At 45.8% G+C, this 20,521-nt stretch overlaps 1 protein-coding gene and 1 long non-coding RNA gene across 4 annotated transcripts in view; one reads left to right on the forward strand and one right to left on the reverse strand.

Moving 5' to 3' along the window:
- Window positions 1-7,541, reverse strand: part of ABTB3 (ankyrin repeat and BTB domain containing 3) — a 325,338-nt gene extending 317,797 nt beyond the window's left edge. The window contains exon 1 of one of the 3 annotated variants that reach the window (XM_073788232.1): window positions 5,941-7,541. In XM_073788232.1, coding sequence (XP_073644333.1) covers window positions 5,941-7,090 — 1,150 coding nt within the window. In that variant the 5' untranslated portion in view covers window positions 7,091-7,541. The remainder of the gene's footprint in view (window positions 1-5,940) is intronic. The other 2 variants (XM_033866169.2, XM_033866168.2) reach the window with 2 other exon arrangements.
- Window positions 7,542-7,592: 51 nt separating this feature from the next.
- The window catches only part of LOC117314176 (uncharacterized), a 30,075-nt gene continuing 17,146 nt past the window's right edge, over window positions 7,593-20,521 (forward strand). The window contains exons 1-2 of the long non-coding RNA XR_004528840.2: window positions 7,593-7,910; window positions 16,052-16,115. This is a non-coding gene — a long non-coding RNA (uncharacterized lncRNA). The remainder of the gene's footprint in view (window positions 7,911-16,051; window positions 16,116-20,521) is intronic.

Genomic DNA, 20,521 nt, shown 5'->3' on the forward strand with positions numbered 1-20,521 from the left:
CTTAAACTGTCACCTATCACAACTTAGAAGGCAGAACTCATGTCTACTGAGCCTGTAAGTGCTAGAGGAAAAAGGTCTGAAAAATAATGGTAGGAGAGTTTGCTGCTCGTTCCTGAGTTTAGCAAGGTATTAGGGAAAGAGAGGATCTCAGGCATGAATTAGTCAGTTTGCAAGTAAAACTGGAAAGGAATAGTGTAGACATGAAGAAGACGATATTCCTAGATCCCAAACAATAAGAGTAAAGATTGAGCAGACTTCTAAGTGAAATAAATATCAGATGAAGTGTATAAGCTTCCCACGACATAAGCCTGATGGCCTCGAGGTAGCGGTCATTAAGTTGAGTGAGAAATTGAGGTATGGGGTTAAGAAAGCCAAGAAATAATCCAGGCTTGAGAATTAGGTCTAGGAAATAACTTTGACTGCTGGCACACTAGACGTCATAGATGAAAATCCTACTAAGGTGTTGTGGGAATTGTTCTGGCAAAATCTATAAGCTTGGATTTTAAAAACCTTTTACTGTTAAAGCATTAAAACAATCCTTGGGCCCCTTGAAGTTCAAGGGCAGGAACTAGGTTACACAAGATTTAGAGACTCAAGGAGGTCATATTCCCCAAGACCCATTTCAAGTGTGGCCGAGAGGAATAATGGACAAAGAAAATCCTGCCACAGGGCAGAGCCATGACCATGGAGGACAGTGAACCAGGAAACTGCTTCCAGAGAGCAGAATCAGGGCTTAAGCAAGGAACCTCACCCACTTCCAGGGCATGGTCACACAGTGTCTGCTTGGCAAGATTTCATAACTCCTAAGGGCCGGTGACTTCTGTGCGTCTTCCACTGTTGCCTTTTCCTAATGGGTTATCCTCCAATATGGTATATGGGCACAGAGGGGAAGATAATGAGTCTCTTTTAGCTCATGGGTCTCTGAACCATAAGAAGCCATATTCAATCCCATGGATAGGACAGGAATTCACCCAAAGATCTTGCACTTTAAGTTGGAAGCACTGATTGGCCAGAACATGAATATCCTCCCTCAGGGGAAGGGAAGCATGTTTTGTGTGTGAGAAGAAGGAGGCACATAGATATTTGGTGGCCAAGGGGGCCAGTGACACATCTGGCCAATGATATATGGGCATAGTGATGAAGGTTCCTTTCAGGCTTAGCCCATAACACCTTTCTTAAGATCCTCCATACTCTCCTTCTTTCTCTACCTATGGGCTGGATAAGTGTCCAAAGAAGGCCCTAAAGTCCACATATTGAAGGTAAAGCACTCTCTCCATCAGTCGTGGTACTTAAATGACCCTCCAGCACCCTCCCACCACACTCCTCCCACAATCAGACTTTAGTGAGTAAGAAAGGACCTTCTATTGTGTTAAGTTCCTAAGATTTGGGGGTTGCCTTCTATAATAGCTAATGTAACGACAACAATTATAACATATAGCACTCTTCGAACAGTGCCTGGCACATAATAAGCACTATACAAGTGTAGCTATTATTATTATAATACTCATTTTACAGACAGGGAAACTGCAAGTTATGGGTGTGTCTGACTCCAAAGTCAATTACTATTTTATATTTACCTCTCAGTAAATGATAATCAGACCCATTTTATAGGTAAGTTTGGTGTCTGGCTCAAGGTCACAAATAATAACAGACCCAGAATTAGAGGCCTTTCTTCTATTCAAAGGCCATTAGCCACCCCGCCCCTGACCCCAGATCTCCAGGTTGGTCCGCCATTGTTTATTTTGTTGTTATTTTTATGGTGTGTTTCAGGAAACATTCTACTTACAAATGCCCCAGCACTGAACTGGCAAATCTGAATAGAAAACCAAATAACCCTCCACTGACCTGAATTCCAAGTTTTAATTTACATTAAGCTAGTTAATTAAAAACATGCTCTGTGAGCACAGACACTGACATGGCTGGCTGCTGAGATAGCTTTTGCAGTTCTTTGTAAAAAGCTGGGTTTCTTCTGTGATGTTTTTGTCCAGCACAGCAACACTGTACCATGGAACAGTGCGACCAGCTCCGGGGATGTGGACGGGGTGATGGGCGGGGCTGGGGGGCAGGCAGCAAAACTGCTGAGTAAGCATTTAGTTTATGAGCAAAAGACCTGAACACCAACTTACCCACCAAACCAGTGCTGGTGAGGCGAGGGCTCATGTTAATTAAAATTTATAAAGTGATTGGGGATCCCAGCAATGAAAGAGACTATTCCAAATCACCTTATTATTGTTATCACCAGCCTGAATAATCTGTTTTTTAAGGAAGAGCCATTATTATCGAGTGCCTACTATGTGACAGTGGTTTTCACATATCTGATCTGATTTAATGTTTTTAATCACCCTATGTGGTAGGTTTGGGTTTTCTTCCTTTTTCATGTCTTTTTTTGTTTTGTAATCCTTACTGTGCAGATGAGAAAAACAAATTCAGCAAAATTAAGTCACTTGCTAGAAAGTGGCAGAGCCGAAATTTGAGGCTAGATCTCTCTAAGTGTAAAGCCCTTCTCCCTTTCATCACACCACACTGCCTCTTGCAGTCTTCCCTTCAAATTCTTTCTGCATTTAAAACAAAATTTCATCCAAGGATGCCTATGGCTTTTTTATGTTTCCTTTTTTTACTGAAGTGTAATTTGCAATACAGCGAAACACACATATCTTAACGTTACAATGCAATGCATTTTGACAAATGCAAGTACCCCTGAACCCACACCCCTATAGATAGAAGAGACATTGCTATCACCCCATGTGTCCCATGTGATCTGTTTCCTGATTCCTCGAGCCATAGCAGCAGCAAATTAGAAAGGCGGACAGGTGCAGAGATGGCAGTAAGAATGGGCAACCAAGGTAAAAAGACTTGAAAAGATGATTCAAGGAACTCAGAATTCAATAGTTTCTTTCAGGATATCATTGCACAATATTACACAATAGATTGCTCAACTCAACAGGCATCTAATAAGCTCCAACTGTGTACCAGGCCCTCTCAGACTTGACAGAGGATATAAAAACGTGAAATCCAGTACTGCCCAGTTCAGTTTAATAGGAACATATGGTGTGTTAGAACAGAAGGACTGTCAGGCTATCAAGGGCCTTGGTCAACTGAGTAGGTAATGAAGGGCAGGGAGGATGGCCTGAAGGCAGGGAACTCATCTGTCACTAAAGAGAAAAACAGTTAAGTTGCCTGTGCCTCAGTTTCCTCCTCTGTATCATGGGGATAATAGCAATACTTTTTCAAGGGAATGTTGAAGAGTAAATGGGTCAATATATAGAGTAGTGTTGGATGCATGTTAGCTGTTATTAGCTTGTACGTCAGTACTTGAGCAGCCCCTAGATTTAGTAGCTGCTCAATAAATATTGATGAACAAATGAATTCACGAATGAATAAGTGAGGCTACTGAGTTAAAGGGGGAAAAAGGTTATGTAAAGCATGGGCTCCTTAATAAAGCTTGCATATCAGAAAGAATGTCATGCAAAGTAGTTGAAGAAATAGGTTTGATGTTTAATGTATGTTTCAGATACCTAAGAAATTAACTGTTCATTTCTTACTGCTTCCTGCCATTTTTAACAAGCCCAAGGAAAAGAGATGAAGAGATCACAATGAAATTACAGTATATCTCATGCCAAGAGATGGCAAAGGGGCCCTGAAACCTAGGAGTTAAGCTCTGTGGTGTGGGAAATGCTGTGATGGCAGCAAACCCTAACCACCACACATTCACCCTGCCCCAAACCAGCTCTGCGGTCTTCTCCTTCCTCAAATTATACTTATTCCAAAAAGGATAAACACAAAATCTGTCTTTAAAAGATGTTAAAGATCATAAAAGTAAAACCAATTTGAAAAAATGCAGAGGCTACTAACAAAAACAGACAGAGCTACAAGAGGACCTGGGGGTGTATCACAGATCTAGGCCCTTATTTTATAGATGAGGAGACTGAGACCCAGAGAAGGAAAGTGAGTTTTGACCAAGGCAGAGTTGGACCAGGGTACCCAGCATCCCAAACTGGAGCCCAAAGGGGAATGCTCCTTCTTCCCAAAGGACACACAGGAGTGGGAGGAGATTCCAGCAGGTAAGGGTCTGGGGGGCCAGTAGATTGTAATGGGGAGGTAAGAACAGGGGTGGTGGGCGCATGCGGAGGGAAGAAAATTACGCCTCTCTGCACTTTTTATTGGGGTAGGGCTTCAAACAAAGAACTGTCCAGTCCAAAGCTCCTGGGTTTTGCAGGTGAATCCGACTCCTCCTCCGGAAGAAGCACACACAAAGACCAATGCCTTCTCCCAGGTGTTTCCATTTCATCAGGAGTTCACGGGTGGAGGTGGGCAGGCACGGGGAGCCTCACAGGCACCCTCCCTTTAGAGGTTTAGCCCTCTACTGGCAGCAGAGGGGGAAGGGCTCTGCCAAGGAGGCCAGAGGAGTCTTGGCGATCAAACGCAGAAGTCGCCATCCTGCCCCCACCACACGAGCACGCGCGCGCGCGCACACACAAACACACACACACACACACACACACACACACACACACAAGCTTTGCTTCTTCCTTCCCCTCCCCCAACGATGACCAAAGCCAGGTGAGGGGATTGACAACTGGAGGTTCTGTTTCCGAAGGGCTTCTGCGGGAGCAGCTTGCTTCTGCGCACACTCACAGGCACACTTACATACACAGGCACGGACGCGCGCACACAGACTCTCACAAATACGCACACACTCCTATGCACACACTTGGCACCCACAAGAGGCCGGGCCGCGCCCGCCGCATCTCTGCTGCAGCCCCGGGGAAACGACAGGCAGCAACATGAATGAAATCTGCCCAGAAAGACTGCATTTCAGCTCCAACCACGCAACCTCCAGCCAAACCGCCGAATATGCAACAAAGTTTTATTTCGCTTTTGGAGTCTCCAGTTACGCTTCTACCATTTCCTGTGGAAAACTGAAGCTTTGAAGTGTCTAGCTCCGGCTTTCGCAGACACGCAGGACCGCCAGCTGGAGCTCTCCAAAACAAGAGCCCCGGGCCCCACCCCTCCGCCACCAGAACTGCAGGTTCAAACCCACCCAGCTCCGGCCTTCAAAACAAGGGGTGCGGGAAGGAATGACAGAACCTGCTGGAAACGACCTCTTAAACTGACAGTCCCTTCGGAGCCCCGCCCCACTCCCATCCTGACCGGGTCCCTTGTGGCGCTCCTTAAGCCAAGTGGTGACGCCTGCACCTCCTAGCCAACCGACAGAGGCAAGAGGTCGGAATCTGGGGTGTCTGCCCATTGCGCAGCAGCCACCAGCTGTGAGCTCTGGCCCTCAAAAACTGCCCCGGAAAAAACTCGGGACCTATAAGCCTTCCCGCTTATAGGTCCCACATCTCCCTGACTGTTTCTAGGCCGAGCGAGCTCTCAAACATTCTGCCTTTACGGCCGCAGGGCCCTGCCTTCCTGCGCTCACCGACGGTGTCCCCGAGAGCTCGGGGAAGTATGCTAACTGGGCGGCGAGGGCGGAATGCGCCTCCTCCTGAGTTCCAAGGAGCCAAACTCCTGCGCCCGGGTATGTGGCATCTTCAAGGTCAAAAATAAATAAAATGTTTAAAATGAAAAAAACAACAACAACGAAACACAGGGCTCTGGCAGAAATATGTACTAGGCGCAAATGATCGCACACCTGTGCCTCCAAAGCGATGCTGGGTTCTTCCCACCGCCTGCCTGAGGCAGCCGCTGTCCCGCCCAGAATCCGGGGCGGAACCGCGCCCTCTCGGACTTGGGACCCTACCAGCGGCGTATAGTACGCGGATCCCGAAGGCAGGAGGGACCAGGGATGTTTCTAGCCGCCTCCAGCTCGGCGGTTCCCTCGGAGGCTTAAGACAGCAGCGGGCAACCGGAAGGGCGCGGGAGGGGGCCGGGAGGCAAACTTACGACGAGAGTTGGCCCGGTTGGGTGGGAGGGGGCAGCACCCGCGCAGCCACTTACCGCTGGCGTTCTTCCCGCAGATGAGGTGCTGGTAGGGCTGCAGCAGCCCCCAGATCTCGGAGTCGTTGTTGACCGTGTGCTCCAGCGTCTCCACGGTGAACTTGGGCGCCTCGTGGAGCGCGTGGTGGTGGTGATGGTGGTGGTTGGCGGCGGCTGCCGGTTGGGCTGCGGCGGCGGCGGCGGCAGCGGCGGCCGGCGGGGCGCAACAGCTGCTGCCCCCGCTGGCGCTGCTGGCTGCGCTGCAGGCGCCGCCGCTCGCCGCTCCCCCTCCCGGCGCCTCCCGCTCCTTATCCGCCACGGGGGCTGCTCCGGGGCCCGAGCCCTGACCCGGGCCGGAGCTGGAGCTGGAGCCCGGGCCCGGGCCGCTGCAGCTCCTGGGCAGCCCGGAGGCCACGACCCGCGCGTAGATGTCCCGGAAAAGGCTCTCCATGCAGGCCGTCAGGTAGATGGCTGCGTGCTCGTGGATGCGCAGCGCCACGCGGCTGTCCACCATCCAGCGGTACACGCGGCCCACGGAGAAGGTGAGGCCGCAGCGCGCCGATTTGCCGCGGCCCAGGCGGTCGCCACCGGCACTGCTCATGTTGTAGAGGGACAGCGCGGCCAGCGCGGCCGCCGTGCAGTGAGCCGCTAGGCCCCAGGACAGCACGATCTCCATGGCGCTCTGGATCTCGTACTTGGTGCACTTAGCGAAGCGCAGGCTCAGGCGCTGCGCCTCTTTGGCGATGCGTACCAGCGCCCGGCTCACCAGCGTCGACAGCTTGGCCAGCGCGTCTTTGGGTAGGCCGCCGGGGGGCACCGAGCCTGCCCGGGGATCCCGCGAGCGCAGTAGCAGCGCCTCCAGCTCCTGGAGGGTCCAGGGGACCTCGTCGAGGTCCGGCAGCAGCCGCGAGCAATGCTGGCCGGCGCAGTCCAGCCCCTCGGAGTCTTCCACCAGGGCAGTGTTGACAGTGTCAAAGCTGTTGTGCCGGCTGTGCATGGAGTCAGCTAGAGGCGGCCAGCAGCTCCCGCCATACGGGGACGCCGGGTGCGAGTCGGAACAGCACAGGGACAAGTTGGAGGAGCGCACCGAGTCCGCCGCGCCACCATAACCCGAGTCCAGCGTCAGATCCTCCAGCGTCCGAACCACGGGTTTCTTACCTCTCCTGGCCATCGCTGCGCCACTTCATGCTGCGGCCGCCGGGGAGCCGAGGGGAAGCAGCAGCGAGGAAAAGCGGGCGCCGGGGCGCAGGAAGAACCGAGTCCGCGCCGCCTCGGCTCACTTTTCCACCAGACGCTACTACCTACTGTTACTACTTTCGGATGCCTCCCCGAGCCGTCGCCGCTGCAATACGCAGGGCAGAGCAGAGAGTCATCTTCCAGAGCCCGGGCCGGAGATGGGACACGCTGAGGAGCGAGCCAGGCCGGGGGAGAAGCTCACGCCGGACTCGTCCCTTTCTTCCAAAATAAAATAAAACTGTCTGACCCGCTCCCCACCGGGCCGGGCTGGGCGCAGAAACCACTGGGCGCCGGCCTCGGTGTTCGTAGGACGGAACTCGACCCAGATGCCCGCGGCAGCACCTCTGCCGGCAGCTGGCTCTCGGCTCTCGGCTCCCCGGCTCCCGGTTCCCGGCCCGGGGTTCGCTCGGCGCTCGCCCGCCCGGCACTGAAGCGCAGCAACGACCGCGACAGCTGCAAACCCTACAAAACCCCGCAAGCCCCGGGCAGCCCGAGGGGGCGGGCTATGTAAAGCAGGGCCGGCGGAGAGCCAATGGGATTGGACGATGCTAATTACCGCTTTTTTTATTCCTCAGCTCAACGCAGCCCCGCCCCTCATACACGCCCCCGGCCCGTGACCAAGGCTCCGTGAAGTGGGGAGCCAGGGCCTGAGAATTGGGGGACCTGTGGGAGCGTAGAGACGCAGATGCTACCCCACCCCTCCTCTGCTGTCCCTGCCCTTGAGCCTTCGGCTTTGATACCAGAACAGGAGAATGGTAGGTTGGGCATGTGACCCACCCACCCACCCACCCACCGAGTTGTGCTCCACCCAGCGGTTCACAAAGTGTCTGCCTGGGGTCGCTTTCTGCCCCTGCGTTTCGGATTTCACTTTCCTTTTTCTTTCTCTAGTACACAAAGCATATTTCTTCTCCCTCTCCAGCCTCCCCCACCTTCGGGTCCCCAAACCAATTAATACGGTCCCCTTTCAGCCCCAGTTTGCCCCAGAGCGGAGGGAACTAAGAAACCAGGCAAGCAGAGGGATCAGGGAAGTGGACATCACTGGAAGGCTGAGTCTCTGGACGTTAGCCGTCTGCCACCAGCACTCATTAACTACGTTCCTTCAGTAGCAAGGAGGACGCTGAGCCCATCCTTCAAATGCCTGGGGGTACACTGGAGGGAAGGCTTATGTCCCACTTTGACGTTCTGGTGGGTAATGGTCCAGAGAGCTCAGCTTTAAAAAGGATAAATTTGCACAGAGGAGAGTTTTCTTTTTTGAATAAAGAATGGTATATGTGCATGACTTAGTTGCATTTATGTCCAGTGGCATTGTCTTATTTATTTGTCCCCATCCACCAGGGCAGAAACCATATCTTATTCACCTGGGGATCACCAGCTCCCACTGTCTCTGCCTGTAGGGGACTCTCCTCTGAGTTTCCAGCTTAGAAGTGCCATTCTACAAGAAGGTAGCCCATATCCTTCATGTTAAAAAACAAAATTCAACTGAGTAAATTTTAAAGCTCTTTATTGGCTTTATTCAACAATTCACGAATCTGGCAGTATCCAATCTAGCAGATAGAAGGGAGCTTGGAGGAGCTGTACAAAATGAAAGACTTTTCATAGACACAATGGAGAAGGAACAAGGAATTTATACTAGGTTAAAAAGCAGGCTGCTTATTGCAAGGTTACTTTCCTCTAGGAGATGGCAGGGGTCTATAAGGCAGATTACCTAACTACTGCTGATCAGGTGATTCCTGATTGACTAGTTTAAGATTCCATTTCTGGGAGAGCCAAAACTGTAATTAAGTGTCTCAGTTTGGTGAAGTGGAGCTTAGCATAAGTGACTCCATTTGGGGCCTGGTATCTTGTTAACACTCAATACTGTCCTGGGTGTTTCAGCTGCCTCCCCCACTTCTGAGGCTGTTGATTTCTGGCCCCTTGTAACACTAGGTTACTACAGTCTGCCTACTTGTTAGATTCCACACTGAACTAGGGGTTCCCCATGCATAGGCCTGACACAGAGTAGTCAGTCAGTAAATATCTGTCGTAAATGCATGAAAGGAAAGAAGGACATGATTTTGAACTGTTGGTTTGATGTTCAACAATGGATTTTGCCAGATAACCCAGGAGATTGTCTGATGTTTCTCATCTCTGTCAGCCCAAATCCACCATCACCCATCCCTTCACCCCAGTATACTACCATCACCCTGAAGCTATCATCCTAATGCATATGCTCATCACCTCTCTCTATTGACTATTATAATATTCTACCAACTGGTCTCCTCTCCTGCCTCTTCCTTCTCCAAACCATCCAGCCCGAGAATCTTCCAAAAGCCCAATTCTCATCTTGTCATTTGTCTTGAAAAAAATTCAAAGGTTCCCATTTGCCTTCCAAATAAATAAAGTTTATACTGATTAGTGGCCTTCAGGATCTCCACACTTTGTTCCCAGACTTTTTCCATAACATTCCAAACCTTTTAAAAGGGATTGTGATGGTTAATTTTATGTGTCCATTTGAATGGGCCACAGGTGCCCAGATTAAACATAGTTTCTGGGTATGTCTGTGAGGGTGTCTCCAGGTGGGATTAGGATTTGAATCAATGGACTCAGTAAATTGCCCTCCCAAATGTGGTTGAGCATCATCCAATCTGCAAGGGACTGAATAAAACAAAAGGTGGGGGCAGGAGGAATTCATCACTCCCCACCCCCCATCACGGACTGAACTGGGACATCTCATCTTCTCCAGCCCTCAGACTGGAATTTACATCACCTGCTCCCCTGGTTCTCAGGTCTTTGGACTTGGTCTGAATTATACCAGCAGCTTTCCTGGGCCTCCAGCTTGCAGATATCAGATCGTGAGACTTCTCATTCTCCATAATTATATGAACCAATTCCTCATAATAAGTCTTTTTCTATATGTATTTTTCATATACCATCGAATACAAGGATACACAGTCTTTAATGATCTGAACCCTGCTTCCCCCTCTAGGCTCTCCGTCATCACCCTAGCCTCCTGAACACATATTCACAGTCACATAAACACACAGATGCACTCCCACACAGATACCTGCACACACATGAACACACAGACACACAGACACACACACGCTTATGTTCTAGCCATACTGAAATCACTTGCTGGTTTTCCAAGTTAACATGTTGTCCCTTGCATCCGATAAGTCTTTGCAGATGTTCTTTCCTTTGCTCACTTTGCTCAAAGACCTTGTCTTCCTCTTCTGAACCTGGCAAACCTCATCCTCTAAGATTCAGCTCCAAGGTTACCACCACAGGGAAGTTTTCCCTGATGTTGCTTCCTGTCCACCCAGCCCAGACCTGGGAGGGTGTCTCCATCTGTGTTGTTTGGGATTTGTTCCCAGAGCCTTTTCTCTTCTCTGTGTGTTTCCCTGGTGATCTCGTCCACTTGTATGCCTTCAGTTCCCACCTATGTGCCGATGATGCTTGAGTGATGACCACTCAGAGTGTAAGCAGCAAGAGAACCCAAGAAAAGCTCATGCACAGGGAAGAAGAGAGACTGAAAGCAATGGGCTTAACATTGATTGATTTACTTTTTTGATGGCACCAGGTCAACTTGGGTTCCATTACTGCCTCTGCCAGTTTTCCAATCATGTGTATTCAATCGCTTTTATAGTCTCTTCCTTTGCCTTTGAAATGCACAAATAATCACACCCATCTTTCTGGGTTGCTGGGGGGTTAAATGAGATTTTTCTGTATATAGGATTTAGCACAGTGTTCCACACATGATAATAACCCTATACATGTCTGTTATTATCTCATACATTTTCCTATTTTCTGTAATAAACACATTTCTTATAGAGTCAGAAAAAAATGACAAATGTTACATATAAAATCCAAATGATCCTTCAGGGCTGGGCTGAAATGCCACCTTGTCTAGGAGGCTTTGCCGTATCTTAGTAGACATGCTGTTGCCTGTTGTGCTACAGATGTGCAGATGGCTCCTCTCCCCTTTCAGAAGTCACACTCCTTGAAAGGCAGGCCTTGCCCCCAACACAGTTCCAGTACTAATGAGCATGTCCCTTAGTTAGTTTTATGGATAAACCAAAGCATATGTCTGTTTAGTTTACTGAAATAGATCATTAATGATAATGCTAAGTGACTGAGGGCAAGTGAGCCCAAGCACTGAGAATAATAAACACACCAACCATGTGTTCAATATTAGCCCCATACTATGAGAAAATTTGGCATCTGCAAAAAAGTCTGAAGAAAATTCAAATCATCCCAAATTCCATCTTACAGAGATCAACATTAATGATTTGTGTTTCCTTCAAGTCTTTCTAATTTTTTCCCATCTTTTTCTTTTAACATACATATTTTAACAGAGTTGGAATTATTCTGTAAATCATTTTGCATTTCGACTTTTTCCTTAAGAAGTCTTCTCAAACTTGATACTATAATCATTTCCCCATGCTAGTAAATATTCATCCAAAACATTCTTTTTTGTCACTATGAAATATTCCAACATACGTTTATACCTTAACTGGTGGGTTGATTCCCTATTTGGTTGTTAACTGGTGTAAGTAATGCTGGGATGAACCTCTTTGTACATAAATAACTCTCTTCTTCAAAACTAGAAGTTTTATCTATGTTATCCTTGGAGAAATGCAGATCAACAATAAACATATACTAAAGATTTTTGAAAACAGAAATAAATTACTGGGGTTATTTTGCCTATCAGATTAGCAAAGATTTATAAAGTCAGTCGTGATGAATGTGTATCACAATGGGACATAAATTGGGGCAATCTTTTGGGAGGGCAGTTTGTCAATATGTATCAAAATGTCAGTGTGCACTCCTTGGGACTTCCCAGAAGTCATATCTTCTGATATTATCTAAGGTGATCCTTGTAAATTTTTCAAAAGTATACACAATGTTATTTGTAATGCTGCTTTAACACAGGACTTTGGGAAACAACCTAAATGTCTTTCAATAAGGCCTGATGAAATGAATTATATTAATTCATACAAGGAAATATTTAGCAGTTGCAAAGAATAATGATGGTGATCTTTATTTCCATAGCATATTGGCGAGTGAAGAAGTTTTTAACAATAGGTTTTGGAATTGCACATATAATATGATCCCATTTATGTAAAATACTTTATGTAGAGCTAAATATGTATATAAATATGTAAACTTGCCTCAAAGGGTGGAAATAATAGCTATAACTAGTTTGTTGGATTTCTGGTGATTTTTTTTTTTAAAGGAGCTTTATTGATTCTAGTTCTATCCCTGATGTTTTTTTCTTTTTCTTTTGTTTTCTTATGATCTTTTTTTAACTTTCTTCTTCATACTTCTGAACTTTTTACAATAGGGATCATTTTTACCAGAGCCGGAAAGCTATTTTCCAAAGAAAATTATATAATTTTCTGCCCATTATTCTGAAGCCTACCTGTCAATCAAAGTATTAATATAATCTTTCGTCCTTCAGCGTTCTAGAAACCAAGCAGCAAGCATAGCAACCAACCCGACAACCATAATGTGAGCCGGCCTCATTTAGCTAGGGTCACACGCGTTGAGAGCTTCGTCACGTGCTTTCTATGCGTCTACCGTGCAGGAGCAAACAGGGCCGCTTGGGTTTGAAACCTGGCTTCACTACTTCCTAGCTATGTAATCCTGAGCAAGTTTCTTAGCCTCTCTGTGCCTCTCCATGCCTCCGTTCTTCATCTTTAATTGGGGATAATAACAATACCTTGACCGGTTGGCTGTGAGGACTAAATGAGATCATTAGAACAGTGTCTGGCCAGCACTGTAAATGCTCAACTAGGGTTGGTTACTTCTATTAAGGGTCAGGGTCAGGCACAGTGCTGCTTGTTGGGGGCAATGGGGACTCAGCTTTCCTTCTGGGTCCTGCCCTTGTTGAGCTTTTAGTTGAAAGACAGATGTTAATAAAAGCTGCAAGTGCAATGAGTTTCAGGAAAGAGGAAGTTCAAGAATTACACACACAAATTAAACAGATTGTGTATGTTTCACTGCACCATTTCTGAGCAAGCCCCTGGCAAATACCAGCTGTTTCCTGGATGTACAGTCAGTGTGTATAAAGCTCTGCAATGAGCCCTTTGCCATGTGAGTGTCTTTGTGAGTGGAAGACTCTATCACTAGGTAGAAGACTACTGATGAGTCCAACCCAATTTCAATCTGCTCCACATCAGAAAGGGACATATGTGCCTACTTCTTCTGAACTTTGTCCTGAAAGAAAGAATTACAGAGTCAACATAATGGCTTGCTCATTTGCAGAGCAGATAGGTCACACAATTCAAGGAGCTATAAAGAGGTAACTTTTAAGCAAGGGGTAGAGTTGCACTTCTTAATACAAGGCAGCTCTGAGAGCAGATCCCAGTGCAAGCATGACCCTCATGGCAGTGAGTCTTCATGTCTTAGGGTCATACATCCTTTGATAAACGGGTAGAGCTGCATGCATGTGCATAAACATTATTTGTATTCAACTGGTATACAATATCTGGGGTTCACTGACCCCCAAGATTACACCTGTAATTGTCCTAATTGTCAATTAATATGATAATCATTATAAACTCTAACCCTTATTGAGAATGTACTTTGTGCCAGACAACTGTTCTATGCACCGTTCAGGTACCTTCCCCACAGAATCCCCACTTTATAGATGAGAAAGTTGAGGTGCAAGGAAGCTGAGCAACTTACCCAAAGTCAAAGAGCTACGAAATGTGGACATAGAATTTTAACCCAGACATTCCAACTCCATTCCATTTCCTGAATCAGTACCACGGGGCTGTGATAGGGGACATTTTGTATGCCAAGGGAGTTCTGAGGAGGGGATCCTAACCCACAGTGGATGAGTCAGAGATGGATTTCTGGAAGAAGTGACACAGATGGTCAGACTTTAAGAATGAGTAGGAACTTACCCACTATGGGAAATATTCCCAAAAAGCAGAAATGGCACATACAAGGGTCCCAGGGCAAAAGAGAACTCAGTCGTTTGGAGGAACTGGCAGAAGGTCAGTGTTGTTGAGCTCAGAGGCAGAAAAAGGGATTTGTAAAATGAGACGGAGAAGGAAGGCACAGGCCAGCGTAAAGTCCCAGAGGGTATTTTACAGAGTTTGGACTTAATCCTGAACCAATTTCAGACCACGGTTGGCCAATATGCCCTGCCTCCCTGAAATCCCAAAATCAGTAGACCTACAAGATTAACTATGAGAAGGAAGGCAGGGCCACAATCATTCAGAACCAATTCGCCTTACGCCCATAAGAGCCCAGAGATTTTAGGTAAAGCTGTAAATGGCCTTACCCAAGCCAAAGGTTTTCCCTTTTCTCAGCTCCATAGACCCCTTGCCCTTCTTCCTTAGGAGCCAGGTGATACTGTAGGGTCCTGTGTGCAAAGCCCAGTGGCAGCCCTATCTGTGATGGCTCTTGACTTCCAGCTGCAAAACTGGGAAATATAATGCTTACCTCAAACTGTTAGGAGAGTTCATTAACATAAGGTACGTAATATGCCTGGCTTGTCTGTTTGAGAGCAACTGGTCACTCATCACTGAGAAGAGGAAAAGAAAATACACAAACAATCCTGTATCAGTCTGGATATACTAGGTTATGCTTCAGTAACAAACAGTCCCCAAATCTCAGCAGGCTAAAACAGCAAATGTTTCTTTCTTGCTCAGGCTCCAATGTGCAATGTGGGTCGATAGGGTTGGCTACACTACTTACAGTGTTCACTTAGGGACCCAGGCTGCTGGAAGCACCATCTCAACACATGCTTCCAAAATTGATGAGGCAGGAAAAGGGGTGAGGACATAAGAGTAACACTCTTGACTTTCAAAGTTTTCACCTGGAAGTTACACACACATCACTTCCGCCCATGTTTCATTGACTAACACCATTCATATGACTGCATCTAATTGCAAAACAACTTGAAAGCATAATCTCACATGTACCCAGAAAGGAAACTGGAATATTTGTGAACAATCATAATGGCTACCACAAATGCAGCTTTTGCTCTACTAGGAGTGTTATTCCATAGGAGGACAGTTTAATTGACAGACTCTGGAGGAGATGTTGATCTTTCCAAGTTCATTATTTGCAAGCAATCTGGTCTGTTAAAATCTGAGAATGTTGGTGACAAGCCCTTAGAGAGCAGTAAGAAAATAGGAAATTGCTTCTCGAGTTTCTGGACCCTCTGATGTCAGTGTTAAATGAGATGGCAAATGAAAACTGCTCCAGAACACTTTCTACCACCCAACCCACTGGGCTCTCAAGTCTTAGCCAAAACTTGACTTCCCTGGGGGGGGCCTTAGCTGACCACCAGTACCCCTAGGCTAGGTCAAGTTCCCCTATTATCAGCTCTCATAGCACATTTACTTCTCCTTCAGAGCGTGTGCCCTAATTTTAATTATATATTCACCTTACTATTTGCTTAATGTCTTTCATTGCAACTAGACTATATGATCCAGAGGGTGTGGACCTATTTGTCTTGCTCACTTCTGTAAACCACATTACCTATTACATAGTGGGTACTCAAGAAATGCTTATTGGATTGGATGGATAGGTGTCTTAGCACAGAATCTGCCCCCCAAATGATATTACTGTTATTTTTATTTTCTACCTGAAAGTCTCCATCTCCTAACCAAATTATCTGATGGGGGATCTCCAGGCAGTGACTAGAAAAAATGAGCCAGCCCCTTCTCCCCAGTGGCTTATTGGTGCATTAAAGTCCTCTACTAAAATGTAAACTCCTCAAGGAAAGGATCATTGCTATATCCCCAGCAGCTAGGAAAGTGCCTAGTACTTGCTAGGCACTCAATACATGTTTGTTGATTGGATGAATCAATGAATGGGTGGAAACTACACCATAATCCAAGCTAAGCACCTGGAAGAAGGAATTAGAACTCATTTCTTTCATGTCTTCTCTTTTCAGATCCCACACAAGTGAGCCAATGAGGATTACTGTTGGGATCCTTACTGTTGGGATCCAAGGCCAGGTATCAATCAAATATTTCTTGAGTAATTCTATCTTTCTCCTTGTAGAATTATAAAAATGGAGAGATACAGTACCTGTCCATTAGGAAATTCTGCTCTGGGTGGGGAGTCTAGCCAGGAAACAGAAATACTCTAGGTGTTTCAATCTGAAGGAATCTAATGCAAGGAATCAGTTCCAGAGAGGATGGGAGAGCTGAGGAGCTAAATGGGACAGGAAGGAGACAAGGGGGAAAGTAGCATCAGCAAGAAGCTTCTGCCATGCTCAGGGCTGGAAGGACAGAGAGAAGATGGTGTTACCAGAGCCCAGAAGCCAAGCCATCTGTCAGGATCTAGAGCTACAGTGGAGACCAAGCAGGAGAGCTAGCTCCATGTTGGGAGGGGCTGCCCAGCAGGATCTGGGCTCATGGATGAGACACAGCTGCTGCCAGGAACACGACCTGTAGCAGACAGAGAGGAACAGAAAAGCCCCAGGCTCACCCCTCCTTCTGCCCCACATCTTCTGCCAGTGTCTCCCGCTGGCCAAACCCACCAAGAAGTTGGAGGGTGAGGGAGTCCGGGAAAGGTAGTTCCTGTGATACAAACTAGATGGATATGAGCACAAACAAGCAAAGGACCAACTCAGGAAGATAAGATGATATTTCAAGACATGTATCTATTATGGCATGTCCCCGAGTAATACTGCAAACTTTCAGAGGAGGAAGCTTCGATTCTGTCCCCTCTTCATTCCCACTGTTCTTACTCTGGTAGAATTGTTCATCACCTCCTATTGGGATGGTTCCCAAAAGCCCCTTGCTTGGTCTCCCCAGTGACAGTCTCACTTTCCCATCTGGACTACTCTGCTGCCTGGGTCATTTTTCATAAGCACTTCCCCTCACCATCAGAAGGGAGGAATGCTGGTCCCTGTCCAGTCTTATAAGTTGCCATCTTCCCTGGTTAACTGCCCCTACACTCCCTACAAACTGATTCTGGTTTTCTTAAATACAGTGTCTTTACTCATGCTGTTCCCCCTATTGTACTCCTATGGATTCTTCAAAGCCCATCCCAAATGGTACCACTGTAGTAAGTACTACACTCCTCCTGTCCTCCTGCCCGATAGAACTAGCCTCTCCCTTTGCTTTTGCTTCTTTAAAACATTGACTATGTATCTCCATTACAGCCCTTAGCAATAATTATTAGCCATAATCAATATCACGGTCAGCAGCTACAGCAGCCTCCTGCTCCTTGTGCAATAGCGTGGTAGTTAAGAGTGTGGACTTGAGCGAAATAAGCCAGACACAGAGAGACAAATACTGTATGATATCACTTATATGTGGAATCTAAACAATACAACAAACTAGTGAATAAAACAGAAAAGAAGCAGACTCACAGATATAGAAAACAAACTAGTGGTTACCAGTGGGGAAAGGGAAGGGGAGAGGGGCAAGATAGGGGTAGGGGGAACAAAAGGGTTGTTATGGGATTATATGAAATCATGTGTGTGAAACTTTTGAAAATTGTAAAGCACTATAAAATTTAAAGAATCGTTCATTCAATTAAAAAAAAGAGAGTGTGGACTTGAGGTCATAAAGACCCACGTTTGAGTACAAGTGGCTGGCCATGTGATTTTAGTAAGTTTTTATTTTTTATTTTTTATTTTTTTTTGGCCATGCAGCACAGCTTGCAGGATCTTAGTTCCCCAATCAGGGATTGAACCTGGCCCACAGCAGTGAAAGCACCAAGTCTTAACCACTGGACCGCCAGGGAATCCCCTTTAGTAAGATTTTAATCTCTGAATTTCTATCTGTTAATCTTTTATGTAGGGAAAATCATAATGTCTCAGAACTTCATAGGGTTTTAGCTACGTGAGACAACGCACACTTAACACAGTGTCTGGCATGTGGGAAGGCTCCAATAAATACCAGCTAATCCTAATCTTTCAACAAAAAAATTGAGATCATATTGCATATACTGTTTTGTAAACTACATTTTTCCTTAAAATATATCATTTCTTCCTGTCCTTAAATGTTTTCGTACATTTTTCCAACTTTTTATTTTGAAAAATTTCAAACAGACAGGAATGTCGATAGATAAAATAAACATCCTATCTACCCTTCATCCAGATTCACCATTGCTTTCTCTCTCTGTGAGATATTTATGGATATATATATGATGTGTGTGTGTGTGTGTGTGTGTGTGTGTATGGTTTGTTATGTTCTTTTTTTCCTGAACCATTTGAAAGTAAGCTGTAAACATCATGGCATTTCAGCATGTATCCTACATTTTCCTACAAAGAGCTGTAGGACCATTATCACACTCAAGAAATGGCACTGATAAAATAACATCATCTAAGTCATATTTCAATTATTCCCCAAATGCCCTTTTAGTGGGTCTTTATGTCATTTGATGACTACGTAGAATTCTACCTAATGGATGTCCAGTAATTTGTTCAATGAATCTATTGTTAGACCTTTAAGTTCTTTCCAGCATTGCACGATTATATCCAGATCAGAAGAAAAGTCTTTACAGCAGCTTTTTCTTTATATATTTGACCTCTCATTTCCTTGGGGAAAATGCCTACCATGGAGTTTGGCACAAGGCAATGTAGCATTCTAAGAGCTTAATGCACAGTGCCAAATTGCCCTCCAAGAAGATTGTACCAATTTATACTCCCCAGCAGTGTACAAGAGTGCCTGTCTCACTCCTTTGATACCACTGGCTATTATCATTTTTGTATTTATCTATTTAATACGAGAAATAATAACTAGCATTTATATACCACTCCTGGTGTGCCAGGCACTATTACAATTGTATGATATCAATGAGGAGACTGAGGCAGCAACCCAGGCAGCCTGAATCCAAAGACTGTGCCACTATTTGCCTTATGCTCTTACCTGTCAATATAGAGTCTAACATTTACTTAATCATCCCAGAAGATGAATTTTTTCACTTGTTTGTCTTTTATATCTTTGCCCATAAGAATTCCCTGTTTATGTCATTTCTCTTTTTGGAGTGGGGAGGGAGCATCCTAAGATGTTTGTCTTTTTCCTAATGACTTTTAGGAACTACTTACAGAATAAAAATACTCTCTCTGTCATATACACTGCAGGTAATGCTCCATGGCTTGCCATTTGTATTTATTTATTTGTTTGTTTAGCATAAGATTTTAATTTTCTCACTGTTAAAACTGTCAATTCTTTTTTTTTTTTTTTTTTTTTTTTTTGCGGTACGCGGGCCTCTCACTGCTGTGGCCTCTCCCGTTGCCGAGCACAGGCTCCGGACGCGCAGGCTCAGCGGCCATGGCTCACGGGCCCAACTGCTCGGCAGCATGTGGGATCTTCCCGGACCAGGGCACGAACCCGTGTCCCCTGCATCGGCAGGCAGACTCTCAACCACTGCGCCACCAGGGAAGCCCAAAACTGTCAATTCTTTCATTTAATGTTGGTAAGTTAGAAAAGTCTGCCTTCCTCCCAAGAGGATAAATATTATCCTATCTTACATCTTCACATTTTACTTTTAAATCTTCAACCCATCCCATTTCTCTGTGTCTTTGCCAACACCGGCATTGCCTCATGCCTACCAGGGATAGAAATGGGACACAGTTTGCTGAGGGGTTGGTCCCGGGACATCTCTTACTTCATTAAATCTGGAAATATCACGTGCAATCCCAAGGAGCGGTGCACCAAAGACAAAATAGGATTGCCATTTCAATCTGTTTCATAAATGAGGTACCTTTTTTCTCTCCTGCTTTTCACCTAAAATATGAAACACTTGACACATGTTTGACAATTAAGACAAAAGCCCTGCTTCCACAGGCTTCTCTGAAGCAGGCTATTGTGTGGAGAGCGGTGGTCATTGAGGGGAAAGCATGCCAAGAATTCATTTCAATTTGAAAGAACTTTTCAGGGCTTTATTTGTTCCAAGAGTTCCTCAAACATTTTAAATACAGTCCGATGAAGTGTTTCAGGCACTGTTTCAATACCGATTATGTCTTCTCTCCTTGAGCACAATGCTTTGCTTCAATACACATTACAGTTTTCAGCAAAGCTTTGATTTTAACATTAACCAATCCCATTCTTTCTCTCCTTGGCTCTTTGTCCAAATATTGTGGCTGAAACCATTACTCACAAAACGAAACAATTAGTGCATTTCCAAATACACTTCAGGAGAAATACAGCAGCCCCATCGCCCAAGTAACTATTCGGTGCCTGCAGTAGATAATCGGTCAATGTTTGCTTAAGTAAATTAGTGAAAATGTGCATGGGGTCCAGGAAAAGAAGAATAGCTATTAAGTCTATAATGAACAAAGGGTGGCATACTCTGAAATTTTTGCAGGGGAGCTTAAACCTTTAAAATTACAACTTTAATTCATTTACTCATTTAGCTAATAAGAGAATTTTCCAGTGTGTATTCCATAAAACATTAGCCCTAT

The sequence above is a fragment of the Tursiops truncatus genome, chromosome 11 (genome assembly GCF_011762595.2).
Source record: "Tursiops truncatus isolate mTurTru1 chromosome 11, mTurTru1.mat.Y, whole genome shotgun sequence".
NCBI lineage: Eukaryota > Metazoa > Chordata > Mammalia > Artiodactyla > Delphinidae > Tursiops > Tursiops truncatus.